This window comes from Antrostomus carolinensis, unplaced genomic scaffold (genome assembly GCF_000700745.2).
Source record: "Antrostomus carolinensis isolate BGI_N321 unplaced genomic scaffold, ASM70074v2 scaffold29521, whole genome shotgun sequence".
Taxonomy (NCBI): Eukaryota; Metazoa; Chordata; class Aves; order Caprimulgiformes; family Caprimulgidae; genus Antrostomus; species Antrostomus carolinensis.
Window position 1 is genome coordinate 1 of NW_010292468.1, and position 14,037 is coordinate 14,037.

Genomic DNA, 14,037 nt, shown 5'->3' on the forward strand with positions numbered 1-14,037 from the left:
GGCTTGAGGGGCTCCGGCTTTTCCCGCCTCCCGGGGAGTTCCGTGAGGCCGGGCGCTGTGTGAGGGGAAGGCCCTGCCGGTCTCTGCCGTGCAGCCGCGGCCCTGGCGCGTCCCGGAGGACGAGGAGAACGGAGGTTGGCGGGGAGGGGGCAGCCCTCCCCCGTCCTCGGGCCGCTGCCTCTCGCTGCGGTGCCTTCTGCTTCCATCACTTCACAGAAAGTTCTCCCTGAAAATCCTCGGGGTGACCCGCTCCGTGCCAGCTTCGCTTTAGTTGGCCAAGGAGGGATTCGAGTTCTTGAGTGCTGGGATGAGTTAAAACCTTTGTGTCTGGACTCCTGCTTTCTGACTTTTTAGGGGAAAAAAAATAGTTATATATCCACTTTGAAAATCCATTTTTAACATAACTAGAAACAACTTAGACTGTCAAATCATGACTGGTTCCCAAAAGAGTTTTTGGGTTAGGTACTATAGCAGAGTGGAATCTGAAGTGTTTCTTATAGTTTATTTTCCATTTACAAGCATATGTGTCTTACTGTCTTACTCACTCACTTTTTTTGTGGTGATTGTAGGTATTTTAAAAATAAAACATCATAAATCTGACAATTCAACCACTGTGAATGTAATGAAGTACACTATTTGGTTTGTCACAGCTTTCATCTGTCCTCTTTTTCATCTGTGTCTTGGTTTGGGGTTTTTTGGGGTTATTTTTTTGCATCTTAGTGTGTTTCTTTGACAGATGGATTTGTAAATAATCCTCTGTGCAGTGAAAAGGAAAGTCTGAAACCCTATTCATTATTCTGTGGAATTCTTTTTAGGTGTTTTCTTGTTTGTTTTGATCCTTTAATTAATTAAGGTTTGTCTTCTGAGGAAAGTAATGTCCCTTAACAATAAATTAACATCAAGAACTTAAAAGGAAGCTGAATATTCTGACTCGTCCTAGGTATGTTAATGTTAATGCTGACTTACAACGCTTTGTATGATCTGTGTATGTTTGAAATAGAGTTTATCTGAGATAAGAGTTGCTGAAAATGTCTGCCACATCTTTTAGAAATTTTGTTTCAGTGTTCCTGCCCCTGCTCAGATGTTGGGCTTCTAAAATTTTCTAATTCAAAAAAACTCTTCTAGGTCTGAGTATCAAGAGCTTAGTTTGCATTGCTGTAAATTTGTGTGTATCTATCTGTTTATGAAACTTATGTGGCCTTTAGTGAGAGTTTTTTGTAAAGTTCAGCAGTGAGAATGAGTACGTTAAAGTGGTTGAATAAGTAAGAGATCTTATTTATGAGATTTTGTAGCAGTTTACTACAGTTAAAAGAAAATTTCTGCAGTGTGATGTGCTGTTTTGTTTTCTTTCCACCTCACACCAGGCAGCCTCCTGAAAGAGGATGATTCCTGGTTTAGGGAACAGGAACTTCTTAAAAGGACAGAACTTCTATTGCCCAAACATTCCTCTCTCTGTGGACTACAGACTCTTTGCTGTGATAAAGTGAATAAGGAATATTTACAGTAAAGCTAATACAGCAACTGTTGTTTGTGTCTCTGTTCTGTTCTTCTAGTGGAATTTCAGTGGAGAGCTCCAAATTTGATGGACCTCTGTTACAGATTTTATTTATGAACAATGTAATTTCCAAGTAAGTACTTCCCAAGAAAAAACGATCTTGACAGGAAATGGAACTTTTTTTTTGTTTGTTTGGGTATGTTAGTGTTTGTCCAAAGGGTGGATATACATGTTATTCAGTAACAAACTTATTAAGCTTGAAAGGGAGAAAGAATAATGAGTGATATGGCAGGAGGTATGTTGCTTTCATTAGCAATATCTGTTTTCATCATGAAATGAAGTGGCACTTCCAGGAGTGTGGAGTGAGTCTGAATAGCAGTTTCAGTTTTATGAGTGTTGTGGGTAAATATAGTAAATTAAATTTTCCCTGTCTCTGAGTTTCTCTTTGTCGTGCTGCTATAAGGATGCTCTCTAATAATAGATTGCATTCATGCTGGTGGGGGTTGGGTGGAGGACAGAAGTTGACTGCCTTTTTTCTCAGCTCTGAAGAGATAGTAAATGATAAATGCTTAAAAACCAGACATCTGCCATACGTTTCAATCTCACTGATGTCTTTGTCTCCCTACACTTCTCCACTCCATTACAGGCGGTATCATCAAGAAATTGAAGATTTTGTTTTTAATTTAGTTCAGAAATACGAAGAGCAGAAGAGAGGTGAACAAGAAAAAACGCACTTCAATGTTAAGCCACAGGTACTTTAAAACTCAAATTGTTATTAGGTGTTCCTTCTCTTGTGTCTTTATAGTGGGAATATTTAAAAACTAGACTGCTACGTAGCTGAATTCTATGTGTTTTTTCCTGCTTAATTGCAAATCGAGTAACTATCAAAGAAATGTTGTGTAACTATTTGTTCCAAAAACAGAGGACCAGGCCAAAGAAGATATCCTTTCTGCCCAGGAAAATGCTTCTTTAAAAATGTTCCTAGTGAAATTTATGTAAAAGCAAAGTAATCAGTTGGTTTAAATAATCAAGAAAACATTGTAAGCTACAAACTTAATGTATCCTCTTCTGATAGTATTTGGCCCAACTTTGAGTATATATAAGAGCACAGATGCGCAATAGAATCTGGAAATTTCCAGTTTCTTTTCTTAGTTTAGAATTTAGAGTTTTAATTAACTTTTACTTTTTAGTATTCACTTTGAATAAAAGGGTGAAATGGCACATTTCTCTCCCATCTTTCTCTTAACATCTTTAGTCTTATCTTAAAAGCTCTTATGCAGCATATTTTTCATTAAAAAAACCCCCAAACATTAAAAATGAGCTGTATCATACTTTGGACTGTGGAAAACGTTATGACTGATGTAGACATCTCCATCCTATTGTTTAATGTTTCATGAAGGACTAGAAGCTGTATTTGATGTTCTGTGCATATGTTTACATACTTAGTAATTTAGGAGCTCTTCTATTTACTGTTATTTTAAATTAATTATTTGCATTTTTCCTTTTCATGTCAGCCCTCCAGTGTTCTTTTGGAAGAGGACTGTAAAACAGCAAGCTCAAATTCTGTTAAAAAAATTAAAGAAGCTTTTAGTGTAAGTTTTTGACTATGTACTCTGCAATGGTAGGTCTGACTCTTTATGTATTCAGTATACGCTGCCATTGAAATAAGATCTTGTTAAAGTTCATTTATCAGTGTAATAGCAGTTAAGTTCAGCATGTTTTGGCTACAGCAGTGGAAAAAATACTTACTGGTACAGGTGTGGGCATGTATTATTTGTAAATTCTTACAGAGTGGGGGAAAAAAACCTGGAAGTATTTCAAGCAGTGTAAATTTATAGAAATGCTACCAATTTGACCTAAATACTGACACATTTCTGACAATTTTCTGACTTTTTTTCTACAGGTTGTAGGAAGTGTTCTGTATTTTACCAATTTTTGTCTCGATAAACTGGGACAGCCTATATTAAATGAGAATCCACAGCTGACAGAAGGATGGGAAATACCTAAGTATCCTGTTTACTAAAACAAGGGGGTTTTTCCGTTTGTCACATCCAAAGAATGCCAGTTGGTAAATTGAACTCAAATTCTGTTCAGTAGATTGTACATTGCTATCAAAACCATATCAGTTGTTACAGATGAAAAGTTTTAATGAGTAATTAATGGCTTTTTTTACTCAAAACATGTTAAGTATTTTGATATGATTGGCTCGCTGATTTTTAGAAGGCTTGTGCTTGGGAAGAGTGAATGCCTTATCCCCATAAATATATTTTGTGACTTTAGGAATTTCCTGGGCCAGTCTGTAATCAGATTTGAAATGACAGCTCATTCCAGATATAAATAAGCCTTCTCCCTCTATAAAATCTGCTGTTTGGGAGAAGAAAAGGGCTTGGCAAACTCAAAATATGCTGTAAGGTGTTTTTTTTCCAAATGTGGGAGCCAGTGGGAAAGTCTTAATAAAATTTAGTTATGGAATGCTCTTAACTTGCATCCATTTTAAAGTTGGTTCTTTACTGTTTATTAAAGCCAGTGTTTGAAAGGTGAGGTGAGGGAAATGTTGGAAAAAGTGGGTTTTAGGATTGTGGTCCTCCATGACACAGAGAAATTGGGCAAGAAATTTCTCAAGTAATCTCATCTCCCCCGTTTTCCAGTGTTGCTTCTGCCCCAGCAAGAGTTGGGATAAGAACCAGTTTCACAGTTCATTTCTGCAATAGTTATCAAGCTTGGAAGAAAGGTCATTTCCTAGTGTTAAAAAAATTACTCATGTCTGAGTGAAAATTGCAAATTTCTAAGCCAGCTGACCTGGGTTTCCTTGTGCCTGCCTTTGTGTATGCACTGTGCTGTAGTTTTACATTTGGAAAGCTGTCTCTGTTATAGTGCATTAAGTCAATCCTGTTCTCCAAGTGATATTTGTACAATCTCCCAGCCTCTAGATGAAGGAAGTAGATGCCTAACAGGGGAGTTTCTCCTAACATGCAAAGTTAAGTGTGGCTAAACTTTTGTGTTTGCCAGTTGAGCTTTGATATTGTTCTTTAAATGTACTTACTACATCTTTCTCCAGAGCTCCCATAGATGACATTAAGCCTAAAATAGCACTTTCTTCTGAGTGGTGTATCAGGTACTGTGCTTCTAAATGACTGAAGTACTGCACTCAATTAACTTGTCAGTTTGATTAGTGTCTGGCATCTGCTTTTCTTCTTAAAATCAACTTTTATATCCTGGAAACTGCTGTGCTTCTGAACTCTACTGAACCTCTTAGTCTTTATCATGCCAGTTCACTTGTGGCCCTCTTGTCTTCTCATACATTTTTAAACAAATGAGCACAGCAACTGAAACACTGCAGTCCAAAGGCAAACAAAAGTAGTAGGATATGACCTGTCTCCACCTACTTGAGAAGTGAGTTCTATTTTTGAAGCTCTATCAAAATGTTACTAAGATTGCTGTGAAACAGATGAGAATTATTAGCTGGAAACTTCTGCTTGTAAACAAGAGGAATGTAGTTTTAGCAAGTGCTGATAAAGAACAAAAATGGTTATTGGATAGAAGTCAGGTAGGAGGAAACAACATAAGCTTATCTTAGCAAATAGTTTATAGTAGATATAGTTTTATAGTTTATACTGTGGACTTATCAAAGACTCATCTGTAACTTATTCTGGAAGAGTCAGTATTCTATTCAAAGCTCTGTTAGGTTTTCACTGATATTTTAAACAAGATTGAAATTTTGCTTCATCCAGTAGCAGTTCCTTATTGAAATCTAAAGATATCAGCAAGTTTTCAGCCAGATTCTCTCCCTAGATGGACAAGAAATACAAGTAAAACCAAAAAGGTTTGTATGATTCTTAAATATAAAGTTTTGAGCTGAAAAGTTCAGATGTACGCTGTGATTATTCCCTGGTATACGAAACCCTTGAACATATTGAGCAATGAGTTTAAATTAAGTCAACCAGCGCTGAGCTTTGCAGTCAGTGGGTCTCTCTTATTTATTGACTTTCTTTAGGAAGGGCCCAAAATCAATGTGTGAAAAACCTAAGTTTATACTCAGGTTCTTCTGTTGCTTGCCTTCTTAGTGATTGCTTTGTCATTCTTGCACTGGTATACTATCATCATTCTTACTGTTTGTGGAACAACCCTGTCTGACTTATTTTATCAGCTTTTAAGACAGACTGAGCTTAAAGTTGAGTGTATAGCTTTTTATGGGAGGTAAGAGTAAAGTGAATCAACTGACAGCTTCTGTGTTCTTCATAGCACCTAAAGTCACTGATGTCAGATGCAGTGAAGACCAGGCAAGCTTTTAGTGGGAATTTCAAAGACAGGCTTGCTGAGTTCAACTCTGGTTTGATTAGAGATGTTACCATCTGAATGGAAAACAGACTGAAGGGTTGTGCTCATGATAGAGGATGGTAATAAAAAACCTGGATCACTGCAGAAAGTTTCTGTTTGAATACTGTGAAAAGATTAAGCAGAAGACATGCTTCACTTAATCTGATTAGAGGCTTTAAGAGGTTGGAGTGTGTGCATGTGTGGGGGTTACCCTGGACACTCATCTTTGTGTCACCCTTTTGTCTCCATTTCTGGTTCCCGTCCTAATTCAGTAAAAATGAATGTTTGGAAAATAAATCTTTTTCTCTAAAATCTTATCAATACTTCAGAGTTAAAAGCATTGTTTTAACCTCTTTCCTTTCTCTGGCCATAGCATAAGCTTTAGTCTGTAGGTGTTGTTTTCATTAATTGGTGTTACCTAAGCAAATGTTTACATATTTAATCAGAAGCAGAAATCCTTCAGTGAATACTCTTTTATCTGCAGCATGATATGAGGAAAAGCTTTTCCACCTTTAGGACAGTAAATTATTGGATCAGGTTGCCTAGAGGTGTTATGCAGTCTCTATCCTGAGAGATTTTCAAGACCCAACTGGATAAGGCCCCAGGCAACCTGGTCTGATCTCGTAGCTGATCCAGCTTTGATAAGGGACTGAATTAAGAGATCTCCTGAGATCCATCCTGAATTATTCTATGACTATTCTGTTCCTTTTTAAAGGAACAGATCTCTATTATAAGGGATATAAAAGCTTCATTTCTGCCTGGAAATACACCTTTTCTCCTGTGATTTTAGTTCTCCTATTTCTTTCTTTCCTCTCTACATGCTGTCATGTATTCTTCCCTCAGTGCTGTTCTGTGTTTTTTTTTCTCATTTCTTATGTTCTCCTTAGGACTGTGAAATAAACAGTATTTATTCTGTTACTCTATTTTTAAGATTGACATTAAGCTGTCAATTTAAGATAAGCAGAAGACAACATACAAAATCAGCAAGCAATGCTTACATTTTTTTTTCTAAGTCTAAAACTAAAAGAATGTAACAAGATTTAAAATAATGAAGTGTATTTAACATTGCAGAATTATTTTCAGGCTTAATTTCTTGTGCATTTTTTTTAAACAGGCCAAAACCGCATTGTTTCAATTGTGGTTCTGAAGACCATCAAATGAAAGACTGTCCAAAGGTAAAGTCTACATTGGTATTCAAAAGACTGTTGCTGTCTAAGAAATGTTTCAGTGTAACCTCATCATTTAAAAAAACAAAAAAAAAATGAGATGCATTGGGTCAGGATGTACAAATGGTTGTTCATTTCTGTTCATTAGATTATACTGTTCATACTTAAAAATTCTAACGTACTGAATCAGAACTAAGTTCATTTTGTAGCATAATGGTTTGAATGCCTCCTTTAATTTATGGAGGGACATCTTTCAGTTGTAGAGCTCCACTGGATCCAATGCGCATCCTCTTGTTTTTTTGCTGTGGTGTTTTCATTACAACTGTAGCTGTATCACACAGCTATGTGATAAATGAATGATTCAGCATCCTGAAGGCAAGGAGTACCAGTTTTATGTTGGGTGAAGGAGTGTGTAAATTGTAAATTGTCCAAATCTAAACTTCCCAATTGTATTATCTTTAAGCCAAGAAATGCAGCTCGTATAAGTGAGAAGAGAAAGGAGTTTATGGAAGCTTGTGGTGAAGCGAGCAATCAGAATTTTCAGCAGCGTTATCACGCAGAAGAAGTAGAAGAGAGGTTTGGAAAATTTAAACCAGGAGTCATTAGGTATCTCTCTTCCTTCCATTAGCTGTTGCACTGCTTTTCTGGAATACCTTTTCTACTTTTGGAGTGCCAGATGTTACTTTCCAGAGTTCTATAAGTCCATCTGCTACTCTTAACTATGGATGCATTATGTTCACATTTATTTGCTAAATAAAATTTTGTTTAATAAATGGCATAGATATTTTTCAAACGAAAACTCATTGCTAGCTTAATAGTCCTACCCTTTCCCATGGCACTGTCCTTAATGTAGGGAGACAAATTTTGCTCTCTGGCTACTCAAATTGCAAATATATTATGTTCCTAATAAATTAAAATAGCATGCAAGATTCTGAAAATTTTGAGCTTTGAGCATCCCTTACTCTCATTCTCTCTATTCAGAATGTTTTCAGAAGTCATAGTGTGGCTGTAGCAGTCTCCAAAGAAATAATCAGTAGATTTAGTGTTGTATTAAGTTCTACCCTTCCTGTTGTGACAGCAACAGTTAAGGCCCATAACAAGTCCAGTTGTTCTCAGCATAGTTAATTGTCATAAAATGTTTAAGCATATGGGGAAATGAAAGTGTTAAATTTTATCCGTAACATCAATGATGATTTTGACCTAAAATTGGTTTATCTGTGATTGACAGGCAACATAATTTGAGCTAAAACAAAATTATTTCAACTTGATAGTTTAAAATACAACGAAATGTTTGTAACTGCCTTTTGCCAAAACTCAGTTATGGATTTTAGTGGAAGACTTTTTGTTTTTCTGTTTGTTTTCCTGATTTAGTGGGGAACTTCAAGATGCACTTGGTGTCACAGATAAGAGTCTTCCTCCATTTATTTATCGCATGCGTCAGCTGGGTTATCCGCCAGGTTGGCTCAAGGAGGCTGAAATGGAACACTCGGGACTCGCGCTTTATGATGGAAAAGGTAAGGAATGTGCTGGGGGAATGCAGTTTTCAGTATGCAGGCTGTTTACTGGCTACCCCCTATTCAGGAGACAATAAAGGACCTAGTTTGTAAACTTTCATCTTCCTCATGGAAGAACAAGAAAGTTTTAAATCAAGTTTTCTTGTCTAAAATCATGTAAAAATACTCCCCTTCCATCTAGCTGTGCTGTGACAATAAAACAACTTTTATAATTATTGGATTGCATAGATGAAGACTCTGTCAGTGTGATTTCACTCTAATTAACTCTTGATATTAGAACATGGAGTTCCTGTGAAACTGTGCAAGACTTGCAAATAGCCTTGTGACATTTCCTCTTTTTTTTTAATAAGCTTCTCTTCTCTTTTCATGAAAGAAATCATAATGCTTTCTAAAGTTTAATAACTTACATATAAGAGTGAGAAGGCTCCAGCAAGCAAAGAATACATTTCTCAAAACCCAGCTTACAAAGTAATTTACCAGCTTTTTACTAATGCCCAACATTTATACTGCATCTCAGAGAACAGTCCTGGTGCCAAATCCTGAGGCTAATAGTGGTACATAAAGAGCAGTAGTATTATGAGTACCCAGTTAGGTGGCTGGGGAAGCTTTGTGCATGTTCCTGATAGAGTTGGTCACTGTTACTGCCTTTGTGGATTACAAAGCCTTCTATCAATACTTACATTCCAAAAACCAAAACTCTGTTCTTAAATCCTGTGGATTTTTTCAGTAGCATCCTTAATTATCATAAATAATAATTATATTTTGTTATAGACGATGATGGAACAGAAGGTGAAGGGTCTCGTCAATCAAAACGCATCACTTACGATGCCTCTAAGTTGATAAACTATCCAGGCTTCAACACCTCCACACCAAGTGGGATCCCAGATGTAAGTGGCTGTCCTCTGCCTTCTAAACAACACGCTGAGTAAGATTAATTGCTTTTAACCAAGTGTAGTGTTTTGTATTCTAGTTGGATTTTTTTAAACACAAAACCTCACACACGAATGCCTGTTCCTTCTGCACATCTAAATTTTCTGAGTGTTCTTGGAATATGAAAATTACTGTGGGTGTTGCCAAAAATATAATTTCAACTATGGACAACTACATCAGATCAGTACACAGTCTCTGGGAAACTTTTGATAGCACGTTGCCCCATCTGCAATGTTATTTCTCTATTTTTTTGTTTGTTTTTTGTTTTTTTTTCTGTAGGAATGGCAGATATTTGGTTCCATCCCCATGCAGCCATCTCAACAGATGGATGTTTTCGCGAACTACCTGTCCAATTTTCATGCGGTGAATATATCTCATTGTTATTTGCAAAAAAAAAAAAGTTGTCTTGTTAGTGTAGCCAGTTTGTTGCACAAAGGGATAGACTTTCTTATTGACACTACCAGGTATGAAATGCTGATATTTGACTTATTTGTTGTCACAAAAAGGAGCTTTGCATTTAGAACAAATTCCATTATTTCAGTTAATATAAGCAGATCCCACTTGTGCAGTATTTTATAAACAGTTGTGAAAAAGGTTACTATAAACTCTTGCAGCCTAAAAACAGTCTTAGTTCCAGACTTCTCAAATAAGTGAAAAGCTTACTTACCATAATCATGACTTATAGTAATGTTACTACAGCAACTTGAGAAACATGTAGTAGTCTTGTCCTGTGTCATTCTCAGGTCTTCTCCAGTTTGACTAGCCTAGTGTTGTCTATTGCAGAGCACTTCCAGTTAAGGATGGAAGATGTGTGCTCTGTTCTCAGTCCCAAAGTGTTGATCCTATGTGGACTTAAATGGTAAATTCTAAGCCTGCCAGGAAGGGACGTGCAATGCTTGTACTGTGATAGTCTCATAAGATCTAGGTGTCCAGGGGAAAACTTGGTCATAATCCTGTGTCAGGAGTGCAGACAGTCTTGTCCTTTGCCACTTAAACCTGAACAAGACTTACAGATCTGTTCAGTTGCATCGAAACTCTCAAACTTCAATATCTAGCTTACACACTGGGTCGCCAAATGATTATATAGTTGTGAAATTGCTTTAAATATGTTTTTAGAGATGGAAATGTTACCTTGTACAATTTAATATTAATTTATTTTGTTTTCCTGGATAATTTCTCTTCAGCCAAGTCCAAAATCTAGCAATAAAAGGGCTGCATCTCAGTCAGGCTCTCATCATTCAAAACGACCAAAAGAAGATAATATGGAGGTACCAGCAGCTGACATGGACCTGGATTCTGGTAGAGTTATTCTGCAATTTTTTTTTTCCTAGTTTCAATTTTTATTTTCAGAATAACTTGCTCTATATTGAAATGCCAGTGTTCATAAAGAGAAACCAATGTGTTAGTATTTGTTATGGTGGTAATTAATGTAACTGCTAACATGTGCTAGCAGTGTCCTCCTATAGTTGCGTTTGGACCTCTCCACGATAAGCATTCTCTGTTGCTGTGATTGTCATATCTTCCAATACCAAGCAGGAGGTTTCAGGTGTGCTCAGAGCAATTGGAATGTTAGGTTACAAATTCTGATCTCTTTACTTCAGGTGTATCCTAAAGAAACCTGTTATGAAGATCTCCAAATCCTTAAGTATTTGAATGAAATAATGTAGGAAGTTGCAAGCTCACCACTTCTTAAAAATCACAGGAGGACTTACAGTGTTGTTTAAATGTTAGAATAGCTGGAGAAACTTCTGGCTTTTGTTTTGGAAAGTGGAATAGGTTAGTTCTCAATACATTCAAGAGTATTGTATAATTTTTTTTTTCCCTTGAATGGCTAGCAGAGTTAAAATCCCCCAAAACACAGTTTCAGTGGATATTAAAAGTTTGTTCTGTCTCAACTGAAAACCAAGGATGAGAAGACATAAGTCTGCTAGTTAATCAGAGTGTTGGCACTTTGAATCTTGTTCTAGTTAGATTTCACATTCTAATAGATGGTCTTTCAATCTGTTTCTAGACCTGGAAGTGTCAGAAAGACCTCAAACTCATAACAGTTTTCAGTTCCAACCTCCACTGCCACCTGGAAATCCATCAATGTCAACTCCTCCTCCTGTACCACAAGGAACACCCCCACTAAATCTTACACCACCTCAACCTTCAACACCCACCTGCCCTCCTCTTCCTAGGACTACTCCACCGTTGAATCCTGGTGATATTCCTCAGCCAAAAATAGTGGACTCGATCATGGATGAGGATACTCTGACCTTGGAAGAGCTAGAGGAACAGCAGCGGTTAATCTGGGCAGCACTAGAACAGGCAGAAAGCACAAACAGTGACTCCGATATTCCCATTGATACACCTGTAACCGGAAATTCTGTTACATCATCACCATCTAGGAACGAAGTAGATCTTGTTGCAGAAGTAAGATCATCTGATAAGGTGATTACAGTGGAAACTGACATCAGGATTTCTGACATCAGTGAACAGATACCAGAAAATGAACGTTCTATAACCAGTCCTCATCCAGGAGACAGTTTACTTAACTTAAAGGAAAATACTGATTATACAGATTCTGAAGGCTTGCTGGATAACACCATGCCTGCTCCCAACCATGAAGTTAACAATGGAGAAAGTACAGGTGCTAACAAAGTTGTCACAAGCGTTGAATCATCTGCAAAAAACTCCAGTCTTGTTCCTGATATGAGCAAGTTTGCTGCAGGCATAACACCATTTGAATTTGAAAATATGGCAGAATCAACAGGTGTTTATCTACGAATAAGAAGCGTGTTAAAAAATTCCCCAAGAAACCAGCAAAAGAAAAAGACTTCATCTTAACTGGTCTTCCTTTGTTTCATTGTGTCCAAATCCCTGCTTCCTTCTCTCTTCTCCTCCAGTTTTACGAACTCGGATAGCCTTCCTCATCCTTTTGCGGAAAGGAGAAAATCTTGACAAAATACAGCTCTGCCCCGTTCTTCCTTGAGACTGAAGTCCCTGCAGGGCTTCCCTATTGACCAGGACCACCAGTGCAGCCAGGAAATATGAAGAATTTTCCCAAATTGCATCCTTCCACTAGGGGATAACAGGACTGTTATTTGTTAAGAGCAATTTACTTGCCAATACATGAAACTCTAAAAAGAGGAGTTTGTGGTTTGCTGTTCATTATTTTGGCTAAGATTTTTATTGTCCTTGAGTTTCAGGTGGATTGGTGATTTTTTTAGTATCTGTCCTTTGTACAATAATCTATACTTTATACATTTTGGTAATGATCCTGTAGATAAGTTTAATATATTCAGAATGTTTTTAAAAAGGTCTGATATTAAGATTTCCCACATCAAAATCCTGGCAAAAATAATCAGGGATTACCAGCATTATCTTCACCATTTAAAATATTTTTATAAATTATTTATGTGGGTCAGTTTTAATTACCGCTGTATCTTTTGTAACATCATCAGTCATGTAAACTTGCTGTACATACATGTTCATTGTTGTGTACAGTGGTTTAATAAATGAGCTTTTATATAAAGATTTTTTTTTTAATTGGAGTCCTAAACCATCAAACTGCTGATTTTTTAAAATTAGCTGTGCAAGATAATTAGAAAAACATGAGAATGAACAAAATTAAGTATTTCTAGGAAGGGTCACAACTATTTGGTTTAAGTTTTCATGATCAAGAAGCTGGTTAGAATAACTTTAGCTACTTAAGTAGAACCTTGCCATACCATTTAGTTTTCATAATCTGAAGAACTGCCCACTTCTGAAAGCTTAAAAGTGTTGTAATTCTGCTGATTAATTGTTCTAACACTTTCTTTCCCTTCTCTTAATTGTCTTCAGAGGCACCTGTAGATGAAGTGACTGTACATGATTTGCATTGCCAACAGAGGGAGCACTAGATTTATTTAACAGTATTCACTGGAGCTGGTAAAGCCGTTTGTTCTTCTATAAATGCAGGAAAAAAGTCTTCTTAGCCAAGTGAGAAGCATAGTAAACCAAAGTATTTTCCAAGGTATCTAAGAAAAAATTTGTGAAGGGGGGATATTCAAAGGCGGTTTGGATAAGATAATTTCAGAGACTGAACTTACTCTTTAAAATTCTCAGCTTTGCAGTTAGTACATCTTTTCCAAAGATCCTCACGATATATTAGTGCACTCTGCATTTGAATGCTGAAGAGACCTCCAGGCTTTTTGTAGTTAAAGCTTTTATATTTATTTCCTTTTTATTTTTTTGCTCTAAACTTTACAGGGAGGGAAAACCAAAGTGTCTTTGTATTTGAACAACTTGTCTTCCAAGAGGCTGAAAAAAACTTATTGCAGAATATGCCAGTTCAGTTTATCTCGTTGTGTTTGGAAAGCAGTGATCAAGGTAAACATTCATTGTATATGCTAAAATGAAAGGTGTTTGGTTTGTTTTTTTCATATTTTATAGGAGAAATGGAATTACTTTCTGTAACTGGAATGGATAACAAAATAATGTTGCTTCCGGCTTCTACACACTTCACAAAGAAATCTCTATTGGAAGGGTATAGAGATCTTGTACTTTCTCCATGAAGTTAAAAGCTCGTAATGACAGTGTACACAAGCCATTATGTGCTGTGTGCTGCATCATTCACATGGTATGATAATGT

General features: G+C 36.7%; 1 protein-coding gene across 1 annotated transcript; it reads left to right on the top strand.

Annotated features, from left to right (window-relative positions):
* The first annotated feature begins 902 nt into the window (after window positions 1–902).
* Window positions 903–12,941, top strand: ZCCHC8 (zinc finger CCHC-type containing 8). Its single transcript, XM_010176982.1, has 13 exons — window positions 903–940; window positions 1,554–1,628; window positions 2,142–2,247; window positions 3,010–3,087; window positions 3,399–3,502; window positions 5,253–5,318; window positions 6,927–6,987; window positions 7,442–7,584; window positions 8,350–8,492; window positions 9,264–9,379; window positions 9,702–9,785; window positions 10,607–10,721; window positions 11,434–12,941. The coding sequence occupies exons 2-13, from the start codon at window positions 1,609–1,611 to the stop codon at window positions 12,249–12,251; spliced, it is 1,854 nt and encodes a 617-aa protein (XP_010175284.1). The 5' UTR covers window positions 903–940; window positions 1,554–1,608; the 3' UTR covers window positions 12,252–12,941.
* The last annotated feature ends 1,096 nt before the right edge of the window (window positions 12,942–14,037 follow it).

What these genes read in the sequence shown, in the direction of transcription:
- ZCCHC8 (XM_010176982.1), top strand. Translation starts at nt 1,609, where the DNA reads ATGAACAATGTAATTTCCAA. An exon ending in ACCTGTCCAATTTTCATGCG is followed by an intron (nt 9,786 to 10,606) that starts GTGAATATATCT and finishes ATTTCTCTTCAG; the next exon opens with CCAAGTCCAAAATCTAGCAA. An exon ending in TGACATGGACCTGGATTCTG is followed by an intron (nt 10,722 to 11,433) that starts GTAGAGTTATTC and finishes ATCTGTTTCTAG; the next exon opens with ACCTGGAAGTGTCAGAAAGA.